This window comes from Oncorhynchus nerka, linkage group LG4 (assembly GCF_034236695.1).
Source record: "Oncorhynchus nerka isolate Pitt River linkage group LG4, Oner_Uvic_2.0, whole genome shotgun sequence".
Classification (NCBI taxonomy): Eukaryota; Metazoa; Chordata; class Actinopteri; order Salmoniformes; family Salmonidae; genus Oncorhynchus; species Oncorhynchus nerka.
The window spans coordinates 76,353,930-76,380,049 of record NC_088399.1 but is presented as its reverse complement, the minus strand read 5'-3'; the positions used below and the strand labels follow the sequence as shown (position 1 = coordinate 76,380,049).

Sequence of the window (26,120 nt, the reverse complement as noted above, 5' to 3'; positions counted from 1 at the left end):
GTGGGGGGAAGAACACAAGATGGTGGATTAGGCACAGAGTTAGGTGAAAACAGCAATTTACACAACCAGAATACAGGATTGTACATACCTATAATTTCAAGTAATGATAATACTCATTTTTCACCCCCACAACACACAAACACATGCTCACACCACTCTCTTTCTTCAGAAATGTACAATAAAGTTTTGTATTTCTTGTAGAGTGGGAGGCGGTGGCCATGTTTGATTACACCGCGCGGTCTGCTACTGAACTGTCCTTTAAGCAGGGGGATCCACTCCTTCTGCACAGCAAGGCCTCTTCTGATTGGTGGAGAGGGGAAGCGGGAGGAGTTAGGGGTCTCATACCGCATAAATACATCAGTGTGTTGGAAGGGTGAGTAAAATGTAAACAAGAGACTAAGAAATACGTCTTCCCTCTCCTCTCCTACTTTTCCCTGTTCCCTCTCTCTTCTCCTACTTTTCCCTGTTCCCTCTCCTCTCCTACTTTTCCCTGTTCCCTCTCTTCTCCTACTTTTCCCTGTTCCCTCTCTCTTCTCCTACTTTTCCCTGTTCCCTCCTCTCCTACTTTTCCCTGTTCCCTCTCTTCTCCTACTTTTCCCTGTTCCCTCTCTCTTCTCCTACTTTTCCCTGTTCCCTCTCTCTTCTCCTACTTTCCCTGTCCCCCCTCTCTTCTCCTACTTTTCCCTGTTCCCTCTCTTCTCCTACTTTTCCCTGTTCCCTCTCTTCACCTACTTTTCCCTGTTCCCTCTCTCTTCTCCTACTTTTCCCTGTTCCCTCTCCTCTCCTACTTTTCCCTGTTCCCTCTCTTCTCCTACTTTTCCCTGTTCCCTCTCTCTTCTCCTACTTTTCCCTGTTCCCTCTCTTCACCTACTTTTCCCTGTTCCCTCTCTTCTCCTACTTTTCCCTGTTCCCCCTCTCTTCTCCTACTTTTCCCTGTTCCCTCTCTCTTCTCCTACTTTTCCCTGTTCTCTCTCTTCACCTACTTTTCCCTGTTTCTCTCTCTACTTTTCCCTCCCTCTCTTCACCTACTGTTTCCCTTCTCCTACTTTTCCCTGTTCTCTCTTCTCCCTACTTTTCCCTGTTCCCTCTCTTCACCTACTTTTCCCTGTTTCCTCTCTCTTCTCCTACTTTTCCCTGTTTCCTCTCTCTTCTCCTACTTTTCCCTGTTCCCTCTCTCTTCTCCTACTTTTCCCTGTTCCCTCTCTTCACCTACTTTTCCCTGTTTCCTCTCTCTTCTCCTACTTTTCCCTGTTCCCTCTCTCTTCTCCTACTTTTCCCTGTTCCCTCTCTTCACCTACTTTTCCCTGTTCCCTCTCTCTTCTCCTACTTTTCCCTGTTCCCTCTCTTCACCTACTTTTCCCTGTTCCCTCTCTCTTCTCCTACTTTTCCCTGTTCCCTCTCTCTTCTCCTACTTTCCCTGTTCCCCCTCTCTTCTCCTACTTTTCCCTGTTCCCTCTCTCTTCTCCTACTTTTCCCTGTTCCCTCTCTCTTCTCCTACTTTTCCCTGTTCCCCCTCTCTTCTCCTACTTTTCCCTGTTCCCTCTCTTCTCCTACTTTTCCCTGTTCCCTCTCCTCTCCTACTTTTCCCTGTTCCCTTCTCTCTTCACCTACTTTCCATGTTCCCTCTCTTCTCCTACTTCAGAGCGGAGCGAGGGAGGAGGGATGAGGTCAGTGGAGGAAGCACTGGAAACCTGGCTTCAGAAGAGCTTCAGACTGAGAACACGACCCGGTACACACACACACACACACACACACACACACACACACACACACACACACATAAACACATAGAAATGCAAATGCTTGAGGGGGTCTACCTGTATATATCAAGAACTAGTAAAGCAAGGTCTATGTGTGTGTGTGTGTGTGTGTGTTTGACAGGCTGCGGGTGAACAGTGACAGTGCTTCGTTGCCTGGACGGCAGAGGGCAGCAGAGGGCAGAGGCAGTCCCGTCCGAAAGAACCCCCTCTCCCCTGTGACACGTCAAAACACAGGGTACAACATGCTACGCATGCACGCACACATACACATAAACACGCACACAAACTAACACACTCACACACACCTGTAATGTACCAAAAACACTCCATCAGCAATCTTACTCCCTCCCTTTCTCTCCCCTCTCTGTCTTTCCCTCTCCCTCTCTTCTTTCTCCCCTCCTCCTCTCTCTCTCTCTCTCTCTCTCTCTCTCGCTTCTCTCTCTCTCTCTCCCTCTCTCTCTCTCTCTCTCTTCCCTCTCTCTCTTTCTCTCTCTCTCTCTCTTTCTCTCTCTCGCTTCTCTCTCTCTCTCTCTCTCAGGAATCAGGAGCGTAGGCACACCTTGGACAGTGTGAGGCAGAGGGCAGGAGCCATAGAGAGACAGACAGATGGAGGATCTATTGAAAGACCGGTGGGTGGAGATTTTAAGTCATTTTTGGGGACTCGCCCTTGAGACTGCTGAAATTAAATACATTGATAGGAATTTAGTGCAAATAGTCAATTTGAAGCATTGCAGATGTTTAATTTTGAGGTAGATGTGGCTGGATACTGTACGTCTAAGACACTGAAACGTCTCTTCCTTCCTCGCTCTCTCCCTCCCCCTCGCTCTCTCTTTCAGGACATCAGTAAACAGATGAACTCTGTATTCAAGGAGCTTCTCTCTCGCCAGCCGTCCCTACATCCTGCTGCAACCCAGGCACCTCCCTCCTCTTCTTCCTCCCCCTCCACCCTCCCTTCCTCCTCCTCTTCCTCTTCATCCCTCTCCTCCTCTCTCCCTGGAGGCAGGAAGGTGGGGTTCAGCCTCAGGGGGCGGGCTCTCTTCAGACCAGCGGACCAATAGGAGGACTGAAGCAGAATTATGATAATAATGATGATTTATTTTTCTGACACGTTTGTGTGTGATATGATATTAGTGTGTGATGATGTTTGTGTGTGATATTGCTAGTCTTTTACACCTGTCTCAGTGCTGTCTATCGTTCTCTATTAGAACAAGGATGGGTTTGGTTTCCAATAACTCAGGGCTGGGGTAACTTACCTATTTCTGTGGTAAATTGTTTTTAAACTTGATAAACACTCATTTAAACCACTTAGTAAGAGTATAACAACTTACTTCTTAATTATAATAATGGAAACTGGGTCCAATAGCATATCCAAGATGGCCTCCACACCAGATCCTGGGATGCTGGTTAAACTGTGAAAATGATTCTTTCCACCACTCTAGTAATTCTAACTCTATGGTCTGAGGGGCTTTGTTCACTCTAGTCATTATATTTCTATGGATGCAACCCTCCTCCCTCTTCCCTGGACCACTGTTGATGATGTCACTGGAATAGCTGTATTAAAATAATTCTGTGGTAAAAGGAATAAATAATACATATTAGATTCTGATTGGCTGGTCTGTTGTTATCGGTTGTCATACATCACAACGTAAAAGTCAGTACAAAGTTATTTATTGTTAGTGCAGTACAAAGGGGAAGTGTGTGTAATACACACATTGTCAGAAAAAAACATGTATTGAAAATATTAGAGTTATCTGTTATGCTAGATAATCTACTGAACTAAATACTACAACCTAAATGGTAAAGTTGTTGATGACTATTTTATTGGAATGGAACTGAACATCAGTGTATGACAATTGGTGAGTTCCAGATACACAATCCTGACCAGGGTCTGTGCAGAATACCAGATCTTTTCAATTCCTGGAGAAGCGTTTCAAGTTTCAGGAACCCCATCATTCAGGAGGAAGGGTTGAGGGGAAGTGGGGCTTGGGTGTTGCTGTTGAGGGGTGGGACACTGCGTGCTGGGACTGGGTGGGTATTCGGCTGGGAATGGGTGGGTGTTGAGAGGAGGCAGGGTGGGTGGGTGGAGGGATGGAGGCTGGGTGGAGTGTGAGGGCAGATTGAGAGGTTCTGCCAGGTGGGTGGCAGCTGGGTTTGGATGTTGCTGTGGATAGGATGGAGGGTGGGGAAATTGGGTGGGGCGGTTGAGAGGTGCTACTGCCGGGGGCTGGGGAGCAGTTGATGGGTCCTGCTGGGGGGTGGAGTGAAGAGATGGGTCCTGCTGGGTGGTGGAGTGAGGAGATGGGGCTGGCTGGGTGGTGGAGTGAGGAGATGGGGCTGGCTGGGTGGTGGAGTGAGGAGATGGGGCTGGCTGGGTGCTGGAGTGAGGAGATGGGGCTGGCTGGGTGCTGGAGTGAGGAGATGGGGCTGGCTGGGTGGTGGAGTGAGGAGATGGGGCTGGCTGGGTGGTGGAGTGAGATGATGGGGCTGGCTGGGTGGTGGAGTGAGATGATGGGGCTGGCTGGGTGCTGGAGTGAGGAGATGGGGCTGGCTGGGTGGTGGAGTGAGGAGATGGGGCTGGCTGGGTGGTGGAGTGAGATGATGGGGCTGGCTGGGTGCTGGAGTGAGGAGATGGGGCTGGATGGGTGATGGAGTGAGGAGATGGGGCTGGCTGGGTGGTGGAGTGAGGAGATGGGGCTGGCTGGGTGCTGGAGTGAGGAAATGGGGCTGGCTGGGTGGTGGAGTGAGGAGATGGGGCTGGCTGAGTGCTGGAGTAAGGATATGGGGCTGGCTGGGTGCTGGAGTGAGGAGATGGGTCCTGCTGGGTGCTATAGTGAGGAGATGGGGCTGACTGGGTGCTGGAGTAAGGAGATGGGGCTGGCTGGGTGCTGGAGTGAGGAGATGGGGCTGGCTGGGTGCTGGAGTGAGGAGATGGGGCTGGCTGGGTGGGTGGGTGGTGCGCTGGTGGGATTGGGTGTGGTGGTCGCTGTTGGTCTGGGGTTGGTACTGGTCTGTGGTGTTCTGTAGCGGTCTGTGCTGGTCGGAACTGGTCTGTGGTTGGACTCTGTACTGGTCTGTAGTGTTTTGTGCTGGTCTTTGCTGGGCTCTGCTGGTTTGCACTGATCGGTTCATGTCTGTGTTGGCCTTTGCTCAGCTGTGCTGGGCTCTGCTGGTCAGTACTGATCTGTGTTGGTCTGTACTGGTCAGTGGTGGTCTGAATCCAGGGGTGCATAAGTGTCTGAGCTGCCGTCAGTCTTTCTGTTGGATCCACCTGCAGCAAGGCTTTCACCAGGCCTCGCGCTCCTACACACACGCACACACAAACACACACACACACACACACACACACACACACACACGGTACAATATGTGTGAGCATGTGTGTGTGTGTGTGTGTGTGTGTGTGTGTGTGTGTGTGTGTGTGTGTGTGTGTGTGTGTGTGTGTGTGTGTGTGTGTGTGTGCTCGCGTGCATGTGTATGTGTGTTTGTACAAGCATGGGTGTATGTGCCTGCTTATGTCTTTAACCATGTGTGTGTCTCACCGTCTGAGATGTCATCCCAGTAAGGTGACAGGAAGGTGAGGTGAGCCTCTCTGATCATCTGGAACAGCTCCCCTTGGTCTCGGTCTCTGCTCCGGAACGGAGGGAACCCACAGAGAAGGACGTACAGTATCACTCCCAATGCCCACAGGTCTACTGGCAGACCATACCCTGTGGAGGGAGGAGAGAGAGAGACAGAGGTAGAGGTAAGTGATTGATAGAGTGACAGTGGCGTGTATTCATGGATGCTAAGTGAAGCCAGGCTTCCCCAAAAATGTTTTTTTTTTAAGAGAAAACCCCCCCATATAAAACAGTTAATCTTTCGCCTGTCTGTGTTTCATCATTTTTCTTCAATTCACAAGAGGCTGAACATATCTCACTGGAGAAAGTATCTGAGCGAGCGAAACAGCGCCCCTCTGTCTCAGTATGTGTAGCCAAAGCCCATCTATCTGATACTGTCTGGTCAGAAAGAGAATGACATTGTTGCCACCCCTAGCATTGAATGGAAGGGAAGCCAGAGAGCGTTTGGCCTCCTTTGATTAAAAAAATTAAAAATAAATAACAGCCAATCGGTGTTGAGCTAAACTGAGTGAGCTCAACTGTGAATGGTCCTGGAGCACCAAAAAAAAGTGTCAAGGGAAGCCAGTTTGTGTTTGGCTTCACACCAATCACATCACATCAAAAGCAGAACTCATTTACAGAAAAAAATGTAATTGTTGCTTCTCATTGTCTTCTGGTGGCTAGCTAGCTAAAATCGTCCCTTTCCTAAACTAGCCATGGAAGGAGATAGGGATTTAGATTTGTGGTTTTACTTCATTCTGATCCAACCATTAATTCATACATTGTGCCCCTGGCCTGGGAGGATGGAAGTTCAATATGTAGCTATATGTAGAAGGCTAATGTTAACTAGCTGGCCTGGCGCATCATTGCCCATGAAAAGAAGTTAGGCTAGCGAACAAGCATTGTTAGTCAGGTAGCCTAGGATAACAAAAGCTAAAAGAGTTAACTGTATGACAATCATAGACCGTTTCCGCAACATGAAAGAGAGGAGGATGTCATTGGTGTTTCTCTACCAGTTGGGTGAGTCAACATGTTTTTCTACTTGCACACACACACACACACACACACACACACACACAAATCAATACCATGGACGGTCATATCATATTTAGCTTAAGTTGATTGGACTACATTGTTTTTGGTATCTTTTAGTTGTCACTGTATTCAACTAAGTAGAGGTGATATGATGATGTTGAAGTTGAAATGGTGCTGGAATAGTGGACTATCTGTGGTTCTAAATCATTAGTTGTTTAGTGGTCTGAAAATGTTGGAAACATTGAGCAAAGTTACATGCACACAATAGTGTGATTATTGTGGATAGGTTAATATAATAGTTTGTTTAAAACGTTTACATACTTTGCAAGAATAACGATTTCTCTAATATTCCTGTTTACATGGACACATCTGAAATCAGGCTACTGATGGGATTTTTGATAAATGCAGAAAATCGCCAATCAAAATAAACATTCTACCACAGTGACCATGTTATTTTTGCGAAGACTATTCGATTCTTAGTCCGGATATATAAAGTTTGTATGTGAAAGCTATTTATAAGAAGCATACTTTCAGTTTTTCCAAACTCACTTCACTCGTTCATTTTAGGGAAACTTGCGCTACCCTTTGCTGGGAAATGTGCAGATCAAATACACCACTGAGATGGCGATTAAGCTGTTTACGTGTCCTAATAATTCAAAAGATTGCACACAAAACCAGGTGTTTTAATTGGTACATGCTTACTTCGATTATGACCTTACGCTGATTAAGATCAGCAGAGTAAGGTGTTTACATGACTAATGCCATACTCTGCCTTTTGCCATAATCAATTTAATATCGAATTATTAGTGTGCATGTACTCATTAACTTGCTTGACCATGCTGTAGGTCATGTTACTGTGTGTTACATGCAAAATGGTGGGGTTGTGGACTTCACCAGGCAGATGTTGCTCTCCGGTTTTGTGATGAAACAGAGGTGTGCTTGAATTTATTCTGCCACTGTGTCTTCTTATTGTCTCAGTCTTAGGCCTATATATCACGGTGGCAAGGCATATGAATTAATAGGTTATAGAGCAAACATCGCAATTGTCACAACACAGGCACAGCTACTGTAGAGTGATAGATAAAGGTAGAAATAAAGTGATAGACACGGTCACCTGTCTCTGAGAGGATCTCCGGGGCGACATAGGTGGGAGTTCCACACACAGTGAAGATGGGTTCTGTTACAACCATGGCCAGACCAAAATCACCCAGCTTCAACCTACTGACGCCATCACTACTGCATTCCACCTAGAAGAGAGAGGGAGGGGCAGGGAGAGGGGGAGCAGCAGGGAGAGAGAGGGAGGGGCAGGGAGAGGGGGAGCAGCAGGGAGAGGGGGGCAGCAGGGAGAGAGAGGGAGGGGCAGGGAGAGGGGGGAGCAGCAGGGAGAGAGAGGGAGGGGCAGGGAGAGGGGGGGCAGCAGGGAGAGAGAGGGAGGGGCAGGGAGAGGGGGAGCAGCAAGGAGAGAGAGGGAGGGGCAGGGAGAGGGGGGGAGCAGCAGGGAGAGAGAGGGAGGGGCAGGGAGAGGGGGGGGAGCAGCAGGGAGAGAGAGGAGGGGCAGGGAGAGGGGGGGCAGCAGGGAGAGAGAGGGAGGGGCAGGGAGAGGGGGGGCAGCAGGGAGAGAGAGGGAGGGGCAGGGAGGGGGGGAGCAGCAGGGAGAGAGGGGAGGGGCAGGGAGAGGGGGGAGCAGCAGGGAGAGAGAGGGAGGGGCAGGGAGAGGGGGGGAGCAGCAGGGAGAGAGAGGGAGGGGCAGGGAGAGGGGGCAGCAGGGAGAGAGAGGGAGGGGCAGGGAGAGAGAGGGAGGGGCAGGGAGAGAGAGGGGGGGAAAGAGCAGCAGGGAGAGAGTGGGTTACAGAGAGATGCTTGGAATGCTTGTATTCACACACACACACGCACCTGCACAGACACACAGACACACACACATACCCTCTCCCTCACCAGTAGGTTTTCAGGTTTCAGATCTCTATGTACTATGGTCTTGCTGTGGATGTATCTCAGAGCCTCGCTGACATCACACACCATCAGCCCTGCCTCCTCTTCTGGAAACTTCCCACGGACCGCGATTGCCTCAAACAGGTCGCCCCCGGCAACCATCTCCATGACAAGATAGGAGTGTGTGTGTGTGTGGTGGTGTGTGAAGAGGCGAACCACGCGGGGGTGTGACAGGCTACCCAGAAGGCTCAGCTCATTCTGCATCATGTGCTCTCGGCCAATGAGCTTTGAGTGCTCCACAATCTTCACAGCGAAGGCTTCCCCATTGTCGCGCCGATGACACTCGTGCACAACAGCAAAGTTCCCGTCTCCGACCATGCGGCCAATGTCATAGCAACGCTCAATGTCTGACAGGGTGACATCACTACCATCAGATGGGAGGTCAAATATCACTTCCTGTTTAGTCCTCGCCTCTTCCTGTTTAGACTCTGAGGATGAAGGTTCTGATTGGCTGAGGGACTCCTCATCAAGCCTGCAGATTGGTCCAGTGTGGAGTGGAGTGGGACCGACGTGAGGTTTCTCTACTTCCTTGTCGTTTGGTCTGTTTCCTGTTTGCTTCCTGGTTACGGGAGGAAGTGGAGCCCTCCCTGCTCTCGGATTGGGTCCTTCAGAAGGCTTACAGTTCCTGCAGAGTGGAGTAGGGGGCGTGTCTAGCTCCTCCTCCTGGGTGGGGGGACCTATCGGTGAGGAGAGAATCTCTCTGGCTGCAACTTTCACTTTGACCCTCTGAAGGTGATTGGGGGGGTGAGAGGGGTGTGTGGCGTGTTGGTTAGAATGCGTGTTAGGGTGTCTATGTGTGTGCGCATCCGTGTCGAGGTGTGTGTGAATAGGGTGTATGGGCTGTCTAGTTGGGTGTTTGTTTTTGTGTGTGGAGTGCCTGTTTGGGTGTGTATTGTGGTGTGTCAGTGTTTTGGGGTGTGTATTGGGTTGTGTCAGTGTGTCTTGGTGTGTATGTGTGTGTGTGTCCAGGTTGCATCCCTGTGTGTATGTAACACTGTATGTCTGTGTGTTCGTGTCGAGGCTTGTGTGTGTATCCTTGTCAGGGTGTGTGTGTATGTCTGTCCCCTCGCTGTATCCGCTGTCGGCCTTGGCAGCTTTATCAGGTGAAGGTTGTAACCTCCTCTCCCAGGCCTGGAGTGCGTCGTTGCGGTAACAGGAATGTTGTGGAAACAGCTCCTCCAGGGCCTCCTCGACACTCCGGAGCTCTGGACGAGACTTTCCCAATGCCAGGAACGCTGCTTCGCCACGGAAGAAATCACACACACCCCGCACCTGGAGGGTTAGACACAAACACCTGGAATTAGAGGTGTGTTGTTGTTGTTGTTGTGTGTGTGTGTGTGTGTGTGGTTACCTCTCGTGCGTGTGGTGTGTAGAGGCGTGTGACTCTGGCCCTGTGCCAGCGAGGGAACCCCAGCGCCTCGGAGACGTCCAATAGAAGCTGCTCGTACGAGACCACGCTCCTACGATTCAACAGCAATGTCACCTGACCAGGCATAAAGATGATGTCATCAAGAAACCCGAAAGAAGTGGAGCCAAGCCAACCATATCATTATAATTGAATAAAATGTAATTGAAGCCAACTTCTTCCGTTATGAATCATGTGTGTTAGTGCAGGAATGGAACAAAATCCTGCAGATCCAGTAGCTCTCCAGAAAGAGGGTTGGTTACTTCTTTGTAATCATTAATCATTTCATTCTGGACCGTTACCTTCCTGAGGGTGCTGTGACCGCATGGTCGGACCACAGTAACCAAGCGTGGTCGCTCGGCACTCTGCTCAGCATGACGAGTGTGGAAGACTGGAAAAGGACTAGGGAGATGTGTCCTAGTGGCTGGAGGGAGGGGGTGGGGGAGGGGGAGGGAGGGCCAGGCCTGAGGGTGAGGAATACCCCCCATACGTTTAGAGAGGGAGGAATCTGAGAGAGATGGGGGAAGAGAGGATGGTGGGGAGGCAGGGGGAGAGAGAAATGAAAGATGTTGGTAAAGGGGTGAGAAAGAGAGGGTGCCGGAAAAGGAGGTAAAGAGTGTAGGGTTGAGAGAGAGATGAAAGAATCAACGGGTTAGTTAGATAAGTTAGTTGAGACGATTTCTTTCCACTTTCTAAATTTGTCATCATCAACTGTCTGTATAGGTTAACTGGGTTATTGCTTTTCCTTAGATAAACAAGGAGGTAACATGATGCGTGGTCCTCATTGTGTATGTGTGTGTGTGTGTGTGTGTGTGTGTGTGTGTGTGTGTTAAGGAAGCGTTAATAATTTAGGCAGGAGAGCGGGGCGCTCAAAGAATCTCATGCAGTCCATGGAAAAGACTCAAATCTGATCAGCCGGATTTGTTTACACACACACAGACACAGACACACACACACACACACACACACACATACAGACACACACACACACACACACACACACACACACACACACAGACACACACACACACACACACACAGACACACACACACACACACACACACACACACACACACACACACACACACACACAGACACACACACACAGACACACACACAGACACACACACACACACACAGACACACACACACACACACACACACAGACACACACACACACACAGACACACACACACACACACAGACACACACACACACACACACACACACACAGACACACACACACACACAGACACACACACACACACAGACACACACACACACACACACACAGACACACACACACACACACACAAGCCACAACAACAAAAGCGTGGCCTAGTTCTTTCCTGAAGCTGCATGATTAATTAAGCATTAGACACAGTGTCAAAGTTGAAGATGTTTCACTTTCAGACACACACACACCTGTGTTGTCCATGGAGTTGGAGAGGAGGTATGGGATCCCTCCCCATCCAGTATGTGCCATGAACCTATTTTACCCCTTCAACAAGGCTATCCCAAAAATCCACCATCTCCCACCAAGCTACAAAACACTTGTCCTGTCAGCTTTTCACTGAGGCAGATCCTAACCTCCTATGAACAAACACCTGATAAAAATAACTCTAACACAACAATAAGAACAAGGCCAAAGCGCTGAGGTTTATGCACAGATGGAGCCACAACGGCGACCAGAATACAAGATACAGTTGTATCTGTATTTTGCTCATTCTTTATTCCTCACAAATTGCAACTTTTTTTTACATAAAAATAATCTAGATATTTTTCTAAATAAGAAATAAAGACTAAAATTTTGAAATAAAGACTAAGCAATATATATGTTTTTGAGATAAATTATACTTTTTACTTTTAAAGCATGAAGATTGAGTGTTTTCACCTCTTGACTGACATGCCGCTCTCCATCTCGTGCCTGGCGCCGCGTAACCGCATCCGAACCGTTGTTTCCACACGGGCGTCATAGCCTACCTGTTCACTTCTAGCACAACCGTTCAGAGTTTCAGTTGGACATTTCTTTACCGGCAGCGGTGGTCATTATTTCAATGTAATATCGTCTTCCTTTTCCGTTTTTGAAAGAGAGATGAGGGATAGGGCTACAGTAGTTGACTGGATTCGCGCGTTGAACCGCTTTGACCAGAACATAGGAGGAACACCAGAGTTGCTACGGGTGCGCGTGGGAGGAGTCCAGTTGTGCAATTTAAAACGCTCTCTCGAGAGTTATAAGAAAGGGAAGGCGGGCAGGGACAACCGAAACCTGTGCGTCGAATGGGATGTTAGCGTACATAACAGCAACACTGCCGCCAAATCGGGACGGTAACAATAACAAGGGGAGTCCAGGTGATCATTGCCGGAATAACGGGAGAGATGCGTCACCGCTCTGGCACAGCTCGAGCCCGTTTCCAAACAGCCCCGGCCCCCCCCCCCACGGCACACACACACACACACACACAGACAGACACACACACACACAATCACAGACACACACACACACACAGTAGGCTATGTGATTGACAACAAAAACAACTTTTCCCCTTGGCTTTGTGAAGGGCAACTTCAGTACTTCATTACCAATCTACTACACTTTTTAATATATCCCTTTTCCTGCATTGGGCTAAATCAGGGTCACACTGAGTGTTTCTTGGTAGTCTTAAACAAATCTACTTTGAAACAGTATACACTTCACACACATGGTTATGGGGTTAAACAAAAGAAGACAACTATACCATGTCAGATATGTATTATATTTTGAGTTTGCATGCCAATATTACAGTTTATATACATCACAGAAGACTGAAATATAACAAAACCGTTTGAAATAGATTACACTTTTTTTTCAATTGCTAACATGCATTGATCAAAACTGAAGTCACATTGTCAAAACACTTCACACAGTCAGCGAAACAGAAGTGTATGTGGAACAAACTGTGAATCATTTTTCATTGCTTTCACACAAAATGCATTCAATAACCACATTCTACGAAATCCATGAACTCTTTTCCCATTCATACTCCACCACCTGCAAAACCATATATTTCCAGCACGTTTTCAGATGCTAACACTGTTTCCAAAACTGTTAAAAACACATTCCAAACAGAATGAAATCGATAGGACTCATTTCTCAATATTTAGGTCACTTTTTCAAAACTCTTCACACAGTGAGCACAACAGCGGTCTATCTGGGTTAAACTGTGGATCAATTTTCATTGCTTTGGCACAAAATGCATTCAATGACAACATCTTTCAAATTTCATGAATTATTTTCTCACTCAGACACAACCACCACCAAAACTCTATGTACCTACAGGCCAATTTGCACATGTTTACATACTCTTTTCAAAACTGTTAAACTTAAGTTCAAAACCTAAAATAACACAAAATTGAATAAGACAGCAATTTGCTACATTTTTACAGTAATACTGTATTGAAATATATTCCAAATCTAAAAAATTAAATACTATCAAAACAATTAGACCAACCACAGCTGATTCCCATTGTAGCTGAACACCTACCTAGGTGTTCGTCTTTCAATTTCATTACCATCTTTACCAAAGGGGACATCTTAGGAATAATGCTGTACTGTAATGTAAACATGGACCTAGAAAGAGATAGAGAAGTGGCTGACAGAGGAAGAAGAGTGGCTGGGAGAGGAAGAGGAGTACATATGCGTGGTGGAAGAAGACCGAGAGGAAAATCAAGAGCTGCTGTGCAGGAAACTGCAATCGTTGATATGGTCATCAGAAACAATGGCATAAAACTCACAGAGATTCGGGACAGAGTGTTGACAGACAATATTGCATATGGAAATATTCACAACGTAAGCATAACAACTATTGCTAGAGTCCTGAAACAACATCAAGTCAGGATGAAGCAGTTGTACACTGTCCCCTTTGAGAGGAACTCTGAACGAGTCAAGCAACTCAGGAACCAATATATCCAGGTAAGATGACTATAAAATACTGGTTTTGAACTAAACCAAACAGGGCAGAGGCACACAATGGCATGTTAGCCTCACTGTTATGTTGCCTTGTGGATTTATTTGAGAGAGTCATGGAGATTGAAGCCAGGCAAACACCCCACATATTCATCTTTGTGGACGAGGCTGGTTTTAACTTGGCCAAAACACGGCGGCGAGGAAGGAAAGTGATTGGGAAAAGAGCTACAGTGGATGTCCCGGGCCAGAGGGGTGAATGTCCCGGGCCAGAGGGGTGAATGTCCCGGGCCAGAGGGGTGAATGTCCCGGGCCAGAGGGGTGAATGTCCCGGGCCGGGCCAGAGGGGTGATTGTCCCGGGCCAGAGGGGTGAATGTCCCGGGCCAGAGGGGTGGATGTCCCGGGCCAGAGGGGTGGATGTCCCGGGCCAGAGGGGTGGATGTCCCGGGCCAGAGGGGTGAATGTCCCGGGCCAGAGGGGTGAATGTCCCGGGCCAGAGGGGTGCCAACATCACAATGTGTGCAGCAATATCCTCTGATGGATTGCTGTCACACAAACCGCTAATTGGGCCACACAACACAGAGTGTCTCATTACATTCCTGGATGACCTCTATGGAAGGGTTGTACCAGGTGAGGAAAGGGTTGCAGTGAGGTGAAATCGACCAACGTTTGTAATTGTATGGGACAATGTGGCATTTCACCAGTCCCGTGCAGTCAGAGTGGTTTGCAGCCCATCCCAGGATGGTGTCACTTTTCCTCCCACCTTACTCTCCATTCCTCGACCCCATAGAGGAATTATGTTCCTCCCACCTTACTCTCCATTCCTCGACCCCATAGAGGAATTAGGTTCCTCCCACCTTACTCTCCATTCCTCGACCCCATAGAGGAAGTATTTTCCTCATGGAGGTGGAAGGTTTATGACCACCATCCACATGATCAAATGTCCCTCCTGGACGTAATGAATGCTGTATGCCTGGACATATCTGCAGAAGATTGCCAGGGACGGACCAGACCAATAGATTCATTTCTAGGTGTATTGCCCAAGAATAAGATGTGATGTGGATGAGAACCTGTGGCCAAATGCAGAATACAGGGTTGACTAGCATTGCTACTGTATCTGTATCGGTAGGTGGTGTATATACAAATTCTTGTATTTTGGAATCACTCAATGCCAAAAATGACATAAAACATATTGAAGCATATTGCATCATGTCTGATTCATTCCTGTAACATATACTGCAGTCAATTCTAAACAGAAGAGAGGTGTCATTCTTGTTTTGTAAAAACCTTTGACAAAATAAAACATTGTGTAATGCTACCTGTTGTTAGTGTTTTTTATGTCATTGTTTTATGAGTGACAAAGTGTGCTTGTTGGGTGATAACCTTTGCTAGTGTTATGGAAGAATGAGTTGATTTGAGACATGTATGAAGTGTTTTGGTAGTTTTAGTGCATTTTGGATGTGAAATTAACTGCTGTGCCAAGCTGAAAGTTGGTTAAGAGAACTGTGTGAAGAGTTTTGAAAAGTGAATTAAGTATTACAAAATGGGTCCTAGCGATTAAAAAAAACAAATAATTCCAAACACAGCTGATTGCAATTTCAGCTGAAAGCCGACCCAAGTGTCCTGTTTTTAGTCTCCTTACGAAACAGACAAAAAAGAGGACGGCTTCGGAATGATTTATTTTGGAAACATGGATCAAGGAAGACAGGTTGGTGGGGGAAGAAGAGTGGCGGGGAGAGGGTGAATGCGTGGAGGACAAAGGAGACGAAGACGAAGAGCAGTGGTCTCTGATGAGATAAGGGACACAATTACTGACCATTGTAAACCATGGTCTCTCTTTGAGAGAGGCCGGTTTAAGGGTGCAACCAAATCTGCAGCGTTCAACAGTTGCATCAATAGTACACATTTTCTGGCAAAACAACAGGTGAGATGTGCATCCTTCAATGATAATTTAACTACATATTACAGTACAATACAGTATGGTCACATTTTTACATGTACTGGCATTTTGAAATATATTGATTGTTTTGTGTTTTTCAGTAGGATCCAAAGGTTGCTTCTCACAGGAGAGAGGCAGAATATTATCAGATGCGTAGGAAATTGCCATTGTTGACATGGTAATTGGCAACAATGCATTATAACTGCGGGAGATACGGGACAGAGTGCTGGCAGATAATATCACTTTTGGGAATGTGAATACGGTCAGCACAACAACAATTGCCAGAGTCTTAGAGAAACATCAAATAGGGATGAAGCAGTTGTACACCGTACCCTTTGAGAGAAACGCTGAACGTGTGAAGGACTCCGGTATCAATATGTCCAGGTAAGATTTCTTTTTTCTTTCACCTTTATTTAACCAGGTAGGCTAGTTGAGAACAAGTTCTCATTTGCAACTGCGACCTGGCCAAGATAAAGGATAAAAGTCTCCAACTTCAGAGATTTTTGCAATTCGTTCCAGTCGCAAGGCAGCAGAGAACTGGAAGGAAAGGCGGCCAAATGAGGTTTTGGCTTTAGGGATGATCAGTGAGATACACCTGCTGGAGCGCGTGCTACAGGTGGGTGTTGCCATCGTGACCAGTGAACTGAGATAAGGCGGAGCTTTACCTAGCATAGACTTGTCGATGACCTGGAGCCAGTGGGTCTGGCGACGAACATGTAGCGAGGGCCAGCCGACTAGAGCATACAGGTCGCAGTGGTGGGTGGTACAAAACGGATGGCACTGTTCAATAACCAAACAGGGTACATACACAACTATGCATAATGTAAAGTACTGTAAAACTGTGGATTTACTGTATTTTAGAGAGTAATAGAGATGAAAGCCAGGCAAACTGCACAGATATTCATCTTTGTGGATGAAACTGGATTCAATCTGGCAAAAACACGCCGCAGGGGAAGAAATGTAATTGGACAGAGAGCAACCGTGGATGTCCCAGGCCAGAGAGGAGCTAACATCACAATGTGTGCAGCACTGTCCAATGATGGTTTGCTGTTACACAAACCACTCATTGGCCCCTACAATACAGAGAGGCTCATTTATTTTCTGGATGACCTGAATAATCAACTTGTACCAGCGGAGGAGAGAGGGGCAAGAAACTCCCCAACCTTCATCGTTGTTCTGTGGGATAATGTGGCATTCCACCACTCTGCTGCAGTCACAGACTGGTTTGCTGCCCATCCCAGGATGTCAGTACTGTTCCTGCCTCCATACTCCCCCTTCCTAAACCCCATAGAGGAGTGTTTCTCTGCGTGGAGGTGGAAGGTTTTTATGACCACCATCCACATGATCAGATGTCCTTACTGGATGCCAAAACGTAGGCAAATATTTACTCAATTTAAAACGATGTGTTTGCTCAAATTGTCTCATGTTCTTTCAACTAGAAATGATTATTTGGGCATCTTACCTAAAAAAAGGCTGTGGAGCTATAAATGCAGAATGCAACAATTTAAAAGATTTTACTGAGTTACAGTTCATATAACGAAATCAGTCAATAGAAATACAATCATTAGGCCTGAATCTATGGATTTAACATGACTGGGAATACATACATGCATCCGCTGGTCACAAAATAGCATTTAAAAAGGGGCGTGGATGATGGCAGCGGATGAATGGCATGACAATGGGCCTCAGGATCTCATCACGGTATCTCTGCATTAAAATTGCCATCGATAAAAGGCAAATGTGTTCATTGTCCGTAGCTTATGCCTGCCCATACCATGACCCCACTGCCACCATGGGGCACTCTGTTCACAATGTTGACATCAGCAAACTGCTCACCCACACAACGCCAACATTTGCCATCTGCCCGGTACAGTTGAAACCGGGATTCATCCGTGAAGATCACACTTCTCCAGCGTGCCAGTGGCCATCGAAGGTGAGCATTTGTCCACTGAAGTCAGAACTGCTGTCAGGTCAAGACCCTGGTGAGGACGACAAGCACGCAGATGAGCTTCCCTGAGACAGTTTCTGACAGTTTGTGCAGAAATTCTTTGGTTGTGCAAATCCACAGTTTCATCAGCTGTCCAGGTGGCTGGTCTGAGACGATCCCATAGGTGAAGAAGCCAGGTGTGGAGGTCCTGCACTGGTGTGGTTACACATGGTCTGCAGTTGGTCCGTGCTTCTACATCTGTATTTTTTTCTGTTTGGGGTTTTAGTCTGTGTTTCTATATAAGCCATTTGTGACATCTGCTGATGTAAAAAGTGCTTTATAAATATATTTGTTTTGTGAGGCCAGTTGGACATACTGCTAAATTCCTAAACAGGATGTTGGAGGTGGCTTATGGTAGAGAAATTAACATTTAATTTTCTGGCAACAGCTCTGGTGGACATTCCTGCCGTCAGCATGCCAATTGCATGCTTCCTCAACACTTGAGACATCTGTGGCATTGTGTTGTGTGACAAAACTTTACAATTTAGAGTGGTCTTTTATTGTCCCCAACACAAGGTGCACCTGTGTAATTATCATGCTGTTTATTCAGCTTGTTTATTCAGCTTGTTGATATGCCACACCTGTCAGGTGGATGAATTTGTGCCTCTATATTTCAAAAACTTTTAAAGTTTCTTCAAGTGCGGTCGCAAAAAAGCACTATGATTAAACTGGCTCTCATTAGGACCACCACGGGAAAGGAAGACCCAGAGTTCAGAAAGACCCAGAAATTGCAGCACAAATAAATGCTTCACAGAGTTCAAGTAACAGACACATCTCAACATCAACTGTTCAGAGGAGACTTTGTGAGTCAGGCCTTCATGGTTGAATTGCTGCAAAGAAACCACTACTAAAGGACACCAATAATAAGAAGAGACTTGCTTGGGCCAAGAACCACGAGCAATGGACATTACTGTGGTTCCCACCGTGAAGCATGAAGGACGACGTATGATGGTGCTTTGCTGGTGACACTGTCAGTGATCTATTTAGAGTTCAAGGCACACTTAACCAGCATGGCTACCACAGCATTCTGCAGTGATACGCCATTCCATCTGGTTTGAGCTTACTGGGACTATCATTTGTTTTTCAACAGGACAATGACCCAACCCACCTCCAGGCTGTGTAAGGGGTATTTGACCAAGAAGGAGAGTGATGGAGTGTTGCATCAGATGACCTGACCTCAACAATCACCCGACCTCAAACCAATTGAGATTGTTTGGGATGAGTTGGACCGCTTAGTGAAGGAAAAGCAGCCAACAAGTGCTCAGCATATATGGGAACTCCTTCAAGACTGTTGGAAAAGCATTCCAGATGAAGCTGGTTGAGAGAATGCCAAGAGTGTGCAAAGCTGTCATCAAGGAAAAGGGTAGCTACTTTGAAGAATCTAAAATATCAAATATATTTGGATTTGTTTAACACTTTTTTGGTTACTACATGATTCCATATGTATTATTTTATAGTGTTGATGTCTTCACTATTATTCTACAATGTCGAAAATAGTAAAAAATAAGAAAAACCCTTGAATGTGTAGGTGTGTCCAAACTTTTGACTGGTACTCTACATATTTGACATACTTTATTATATTGTACATGTTTATTTATACAGTAATTAATGTTCAACATTTCCTCACCTGGGATTTGAATTCACAACCTCTTAGTTCACAGCATTCCAATCTTCCTGCTAAGCTACCATGCCTTTGTCAATAAATGATTTCACCTGTATTGCTACACTTTGCACTTCAAAGTAAATCTCACCTCTGTTAAAAGTACATTCAAGAAAAACAAGTGTATTTATCCTAGTGATGATGGAGTACCATTTAAACAAGGTAGTTTACACCACCTACCTTCGACAGCTATACAGCAAACAAAACAAACATTTCAAAGCAGTGATGAGAGAATAGTCAGATAAACAGATAATTGAGCCAGACATGGTGGCATATCAAGAAGATCGGAATGCCATGAACCAAGAGATTGTGAGTTTAAATCCCAGGTGAGGACATGTTGAATAATAACTACTGTATAAATTAACATGCACAATGTAATCATGTACTGTTTGCCAAATATGTAAGTTGAAAACATTGTGTTAAAAGCACTATTTATGTTTGTCACCAGTTTCACAGCCTTTTGGAGTTAAGATTCCCAAGTAATAATTAGTTGAAACAACTAGATTTGTGCTTGTTTTTTTTTTACAGTGTAGCCCTACACAGTTTGTGAAAACAAATTTATAGGAATTTCTTTGATTTGAAAATGTGTGTTTCTGTCCTTCAGTTGTGTGGTGGAGATTCGCTGAGCGGAGAGAGAGAGGGAGGGAGAGAGATGGAGAGAGCGCGAGAGAGAGAGAAACAGAGAGAGGAAGAAAAATAAACTGACAAACAAATTAAGAAACAAAAACAGAGAAAGAAACAGACAGACAGACAGACGGACAGACGGACAGACAGATGGACAGACATACAGACAGACAAACAGACAGACAGACAGACAGACAGACAAGAGGAGAGAGAGGGGGAGGTGAAAAAGAGAAAGAGAGAGTGGTGGTCTCTCTAGTTTCAGGCATAGCTGAGGTGGAATCCCACCTCTGTCTGGCCCATCTCTTTGTCCTGCTCTCCCCAAGGGTCTGTCACCATGGTTACTGTTAACACCAGGTCAGTTACCACGGTTACTGCTAACACCGGGTACCCGGCGATGAGTCTCATTCCGGATACTCATCCTGGATCTACTCATCAGATAACAGGATGTATGTGTGGGTAGGTGGGTTTGTGTTAGTGTGTGTCACAGGAGGCTGCTGAGGGGAGGATGGCTCATAATAATGGCTGAAATGTAGGGAATGGAATGGTATCAAACACGTGGAAACCATGTATTTGATGTGTTTGATACCATACCATCAATTCCGTTACAGCCATTACTATGAGCCTGTCCTCCCCAATTAAGGTGCCACCGAATGCCTTTAGTGTTTGTAAATACCGAGGTAGTGCATGCTGCAGGAGGGGTACGGGCATATGAGGGTCTTGGAGCTTGCCTACATTGGAAATCACCAATAGGGGCAGTCTGACCAGATGTGAATTCTGTTGTTGATTTCTCCAAGCAGGAAGTTGACCTGTTCTGTATGATGATGTCATAATGCTGAGTCCATGTTAACTATCAGAGGAATGAAACATTGTCTATCTCACCACCAGAGAGCAGAAGACACTCACTGTAGTAGCATACCACTTTAGTACCACTGTAGAAGCACTGTAGTAGCATACCAATGTAGTAGCACTGTAGTAGCATACCAATGTAGTAGCTCTGTAGTAGCATACCACTGTAGAAGTGCTACTACATACTACTGCACTAGCATTCCACTGTAGTAGCATACCACTGTAGTACCACTGTAGTAGCATACCACTGTAGTAGCATACCACTGTAGAAGTGCTACTACATACTACTGCACTAGCATTCCACTGTAGTAGCATACCACTGTAGTACCACTGTAGTAGCATACCACTGTAGTAGCATACCACTGTAGTACCACTGTAGCAGCATTCCACTGTAGTAGCATACCACTGTAGTACCACTGTAGTAGCATACCACTGTAGTATCACTGTATTAGCATACCACTGTAGTACCACTGTAGCAGCATACCATTGTAGAAGCATGCCGCTGTAGTACCACTGTATTAGCATACCACTGCAGTATCACTGTAGTAGCATACAACTGTAGTATCACTGTAATAGCATACCACTGTAGTATCACTGTAGCAGCATACCACTGTAGTACCACTGTAGTAGCATACCACTATAGTACCACTGTAGTAGCATACCACTGTAGTACCACTGTAGTACCACTGTAGTAGTATACCACTGTAGTACCACTGTAGTAGCATACCACTGTAGTACCACTGTAGTAGCATACCACTGTAGTACCACTGTAGTAGCATACCACTGTAGTACCACTGTAGTAGCATACCACTGTAGTAGCATACCACTGTAGTAGCTTTGAGCAGATAGAGAACCAGGATTCCTCCAATGTGGAGGCTAAAGGCACATCAAATCAAATGTTATTGGCCACATACACATATTTTGCAGATGGCATCACAGGTGCAGCAAAATACTTATATTCCTAGCTCCAACAGTGCAGTAATACTTATATTCCTAGCTCCAACAGTGCAGCAAGCAGAGTCCGAAATATACAGTCGGAAGTTTACATACATTTAGGTTGGAGTCAATAAAACTTGTTTTTCAACCACTCCACAAGTAAGTAATTTTACCAACAATTGTTCACAGACAGATTATTTCACTGATAATCACAATTCCAGTGGGTCAGAAGTTTACATACACTAAGTTGACTGTGCCTTTAAACAGGTTGGAAAATACCAGGAAATGATGTCATGGCTTTAGAAGCTTCTGATAGGCTAATTTACATAATTTGAGTCAATTGGAGGCGTACCTGTGGATGTATTTCAAGGCCTACCTTCAAACTCAGTGCCTCTTTGCTTGACATCATGGGAAAATCAAAAGAAATCAGCCAAGACCTCAGAAAAAAAGTGTAGACCTCCACAAGTCTGGTTCATCCTTGGGAGCAATTTCCAAATGCCTGAAGATACCATGTTCATCTGTACAAACAATAGTATGCAAGTATAAACACCATGGGACCACGCAGCCGTCATACCACTCAGTAAGGAGACGCGTTCTGTCTCCTAGAGATGAACGTACTTTGGTGCAAAAAGTGCAAATCAATCCCAGAACAACAGCAAAGGACCTTGTGAAGATGCTGTAGGAAACAGGTACCAACGTATCTATATCCACAGTAAAATAAGTCCTATATCGACATAATCTGAAAGGCTGCTCAGCAAGGACGAAGCCACTGCTCCAAAACCGCCATAAAAAAGCCAGACTACGGTTTGCCACTGTACATGGGGAGAAAGATCGTACTTTTTGGAGAAATGTCCTCTGGTCTGATGAAACAAAAATAGAAACGTTTGGCCATGATGACCATCGTTATGTTTGGAGGAAAAATGCGGAAGCTTGCAAGGCGAAGAACACCATCCCAACCGTGCATCATGGGGGTGGTAGCATCATGTTGTCGGGGTGCTTTGCTGCAGGAGGGACTGGTGCACTTCACAAAATAGATGGCATCATGGGACAGGATAATTATGTGGATATATTGAAGCAACATCTCAAGACATCAGTCAGGAAGGTAAAGCTTGGTCGCAAATGGGTCTTCCAAATGGACAATGACCCCAAGCATACTTCCAAAGTTGTGTAATAATGGCTTAAGGACAACAAAGTCAAGGTATTGGAGTGACCATCACAAAGCCCTGACCTCAATGCTATAGAACATTTGTGGGCAGAACTGAAAAAGTGTGTGCGAGCAAGGAGGCCTACAAACCTGACTCAGTTACACCAGCTCTGTCAGGTGGAATGGGCCAAAATTCACCCAACTTATTGCGGGAAGCTTGTGGAAGGCCACCCGAAATGTTTGACCCAAGTTGAACAATTGAAAGGCAATAATACCCAATACTAATTAAGTGTATGTAAACTTCTGACCCACTGGGAATATGATGAAAGAAATAAAAGCTGAAATAAATCACTCTCTCTACTATTATTAAGACATTTCACATTCTTAAAATAAAGTGGTGATCCTAACTGACCTAAGACAGGGAATTTTTACTAGGATTGAATGTCAGGAATTGTGAAACTGAGTTTAAATGTATTTGGCTAAGGTGTATGTAAACTTCCGACTTCAACTGTAAATGTATTTAATGGTGTGTAGACAGTATGGACAGTATATGAATAGAAAAGTGTGTACAGCAGTAGTTACATAGGATGAGCCTTGACTAGAATACAGTATATACATATGAAGTGGGTAAAACAGTTATGTAAACATTATTAAAGTGACCCGTGTTCAATGTTCACAGGGCAGAAGTCTCTAATGGGTAGAGTACCAGGTGGTAGTCGGCTAGTAACAGTGACTAAGTTCAGGGCAGGGTACTTGACGGAGGCCGGCTAGTTGTGACTATTTAACAGTCTGATGGCCTGGAGATAGAAGCTGTCTCTCTGTCCCAGCTTTGATGCAGCTGTACTGTCTCCTTTCTCTAGATGGTAGCTGGGTGAACAGGCCGTGGCTCGGGTGGCTGAGGTCCTTGATGATCTTCTTGGCCTTCCTGTGACACCGGATGCTGTAGATGTCCTGTAGGGCAGGCAGTGTGCTCCCAAAGATGCATTGAGCTGACCGCACAACCTTCTGGAGAGCCCTGCTGTTGCGGACGGAGCAATTGTTGTACCAGGCGGTTATACAGCCCAATAGCATGCTCCAAATAGTGCATCTGTAGAAGTTTGTGAGGGTCAACCTCCTGAGGTTGAAAAGGCACTGAACTTGAAGCTTTTGACCTTCTCCACTGCGGACATTGTTTCAACTCTACCTATGGTGTGTTAGTAGTATGGTTTGTTTGTGTGTGTGTGTGTGTGTGTGTGTGTGTGTGTGTGTGTGTGTGTGTGTGTGTGTGTGTGTGTGTGTGTGTGTGTGTGTGTGTGTGTGTGTGTGTGTGTGTGTGTGAGATAGTCTTCAGAGGATTAGGACATCAAGATATGGGTGGAATGTGAATATGTAAAAAATAAAAATATATAAAAATTTAAAAAACGAACACTCTTTGTTGCTCTAATACTCGCATTTATTTTTTTATTACTAGAACTGACTTTGCTGATAGCTACTTTATTTGCACTCAGGTAATGTAGATCACAGGTGTTATGTCATCTATAACTAAAACTAGACTAGAGGAAGAGGGAGAGAGAAAGAGAAGGGAAGGGAGGCTATGGGGAAAGAGTGGGATGATGAATACAAAAGGGATTGGAGACAGAGAGAAAGGGGGAGGAAGAATGAGGATAAAAAGGGACGAAGTGAGAGGAATGGATGTAGAACCACTGTAATCAGGGTCCAGTCATCATTGAGTCAATGTTCAGATGTTTTTCTCCTTTACACAGAGTAGCCTGAGACACAGAGGGCAGGGATATACAGCTGAGTATAGCAGAGTATAGTAGAGTACCGTAGAGCGGAGTCCGGTAGAGTACGGTACAGTAGAGTACAGTAGAGTAGTGTAGAGTAGAATACATTAGAGTCGGGTAGAGTCCAGTAGAGTACAGTACAGTACAGTACAGTAGAGTACAGTAGAGTACAGTAGAGTAGTGTAGAGTAGAATACATTAGAGTCGGGTAGAGTCCAGTAGAGTACAGTACAGTACAGTAGAGTACAGTAATGTAAAGTAGAGTGGTGTTGATCTAGTTCAGTTCAGTTGCATTAAAGTGCAACAAGTAGGAGCTTGATTAGACAGCATACTTACCAAGTTTGAGAACTACTGATTTAGCCAATAGAAGCAGGTTAGGTAATAGCTTTAGCCAATGGGAGCAGGTTAGGTTTGTGCTTTAGCCAATGGGCTGCTTTCCGAACATTTGAATTGTAGATTAGAAAACCAGGAGTACCTGTCTCTCAAGTCACTCACTCAAACACTGCAAACAGGTGAGCTTAGCAGAAGTGTGTGTGTGTGTGTGTGCGTGTGGGTGTGGGTATGTGTGGGTGTGTGTGTGCGTGCGTGCTTGCGTGCGTGCGTGCGTGTGTGTGTGCATGCATATGTGTGTGTGGTGTGTGTAAATGTAAACAGTGTTAACAGTACAACTACTAACTTTAAGGGTGTGTCCTCAGAGTATGGGGTGTGTGTGACATAATCTTTCTGCACCTGAGTATACAGAGCACACTATAATTGATCCCTTGAAAGCACTCAAGTCCCACTCATAACCCTTAGTGGGACAGTGCATCCAAAATAATGATATATACATTGAAGGGTTGAACTGAAGGGTTGCCGGTTCAAATCCAGGTCTAATGGAAAAATCTAATAGCAGGAGTAAGAATCAATATCTCAGATGTGTCCTAGTACTGCTGTGCTCCAGAGGCTCGGTGATACTAATCCTGTGTCCGGGATTGGGTACTACTGTGTCAACAAAAGACTGTTTCTGTTGTATAAGTAAGCAATGAACAACGCCACATGAAGCGGTGGGGGCCGTTCCCTCAAGAACTATACAAATTGTTGCTTTAAGTTTAGTAACTGTCCGATAATCCATCAGAATCAAATATTAATCCATGTCTGATTCTTTGTGTAATAGATCTATACTATTCTATTCTATGTTAATCAACAAGACCTCAGATTTGCCATTTGGTCCTTTGGTTATGTTAAATATCAATTTTAAAGAGGACCCAGAATATATTCTCCAGTCTGTAAGGAACTGTTTTCACCAAATCATGGTGATCAATATAATCAATATACAGACTGGCCTGGGTCTGAACCAAGATATATGAAAATATAAGAGAAAATACGGTGTACTTTAGAAGTAAGTCAATATGGGATGAAAATCTGTCTGCTGCACCAGCAGTGCAGGGCCCTATGAGCGTTTTTTAAAAGTTTCCTTCTCAAGGTTAAGTTCTTTTCTCTGGCCTGCTTCTCT

General features: G+C 45.6%; 2 protein-coding genes across 5 annotated transcripts in view; one reads left to right on the top strand and one right to left on the bottom strand.

Annotated features, from left to right (window-relative positions):
* The window catches only part of arhgap4b (Rho GTPase activating protein 4b), a 30,417-nt gene extending 27,051 nt beyond the window's left edge, over nt 1–3,366 (top strand). For 3 of the 4 annotated variants that reach the window (XM_065017842.1, XM_065017843.1, XM_065017841.1), the window contains exons 19-23: nt 202–373; nt 1,643–1,729; nt 1,882–1,995; nt 2,299–2,389; nt 2,597–3,366. In XM_065017842.1, coding sequence (XP_064873914.1) covers nt 202–373; nt 1,643–1,729; nt 1,882–1,995; nt 2,299–2,389; nt 2,597–2,818 — 686 coding nt within the window. In that variant the 3' untranslated portion in view covers nt 2,819–3,366. The remainder of the gene's footprint in view (nt 1–201; nt 374–1,642; nt 1,730–1,881; nt 1,996–2,298; nt 2,390–2,596) is intronic. The other variant, XM_065017844.1, reaches the window with a different exon arrangement.
* A 45-nt stretch (nt 3,367–3,411) lies between these two features.
* dclk3 (doublecortin-like kinase 3) lies at nt 3,412–11,994 on the bottom strand. The gene is made up of 7 exons (XM_029658597.2): nt 11,681–11,994; nt 10,088–10,293; nt 9,732–9,863; nt 8,327–9,652; nt 7,506–7,638; nt 5,300–5,467; nt 3,412–5,060 (listed from the first exon to the last, which is right to left on the bottom strand). Exons 1-7 carry the CDS (start codon nt 11,760–11,762, stop codon nt 3,691–3,693), a joined length of 3,417 nt encoding a protein of 1,138 aa, XP_029514457.2. The 5' UTR covers nt 11,763–11,994; the 3' UTR covers nt 3,412–3,690.
* Nucleotides 11,995–26,120: the final 14,126 nt, after the last annotated feature.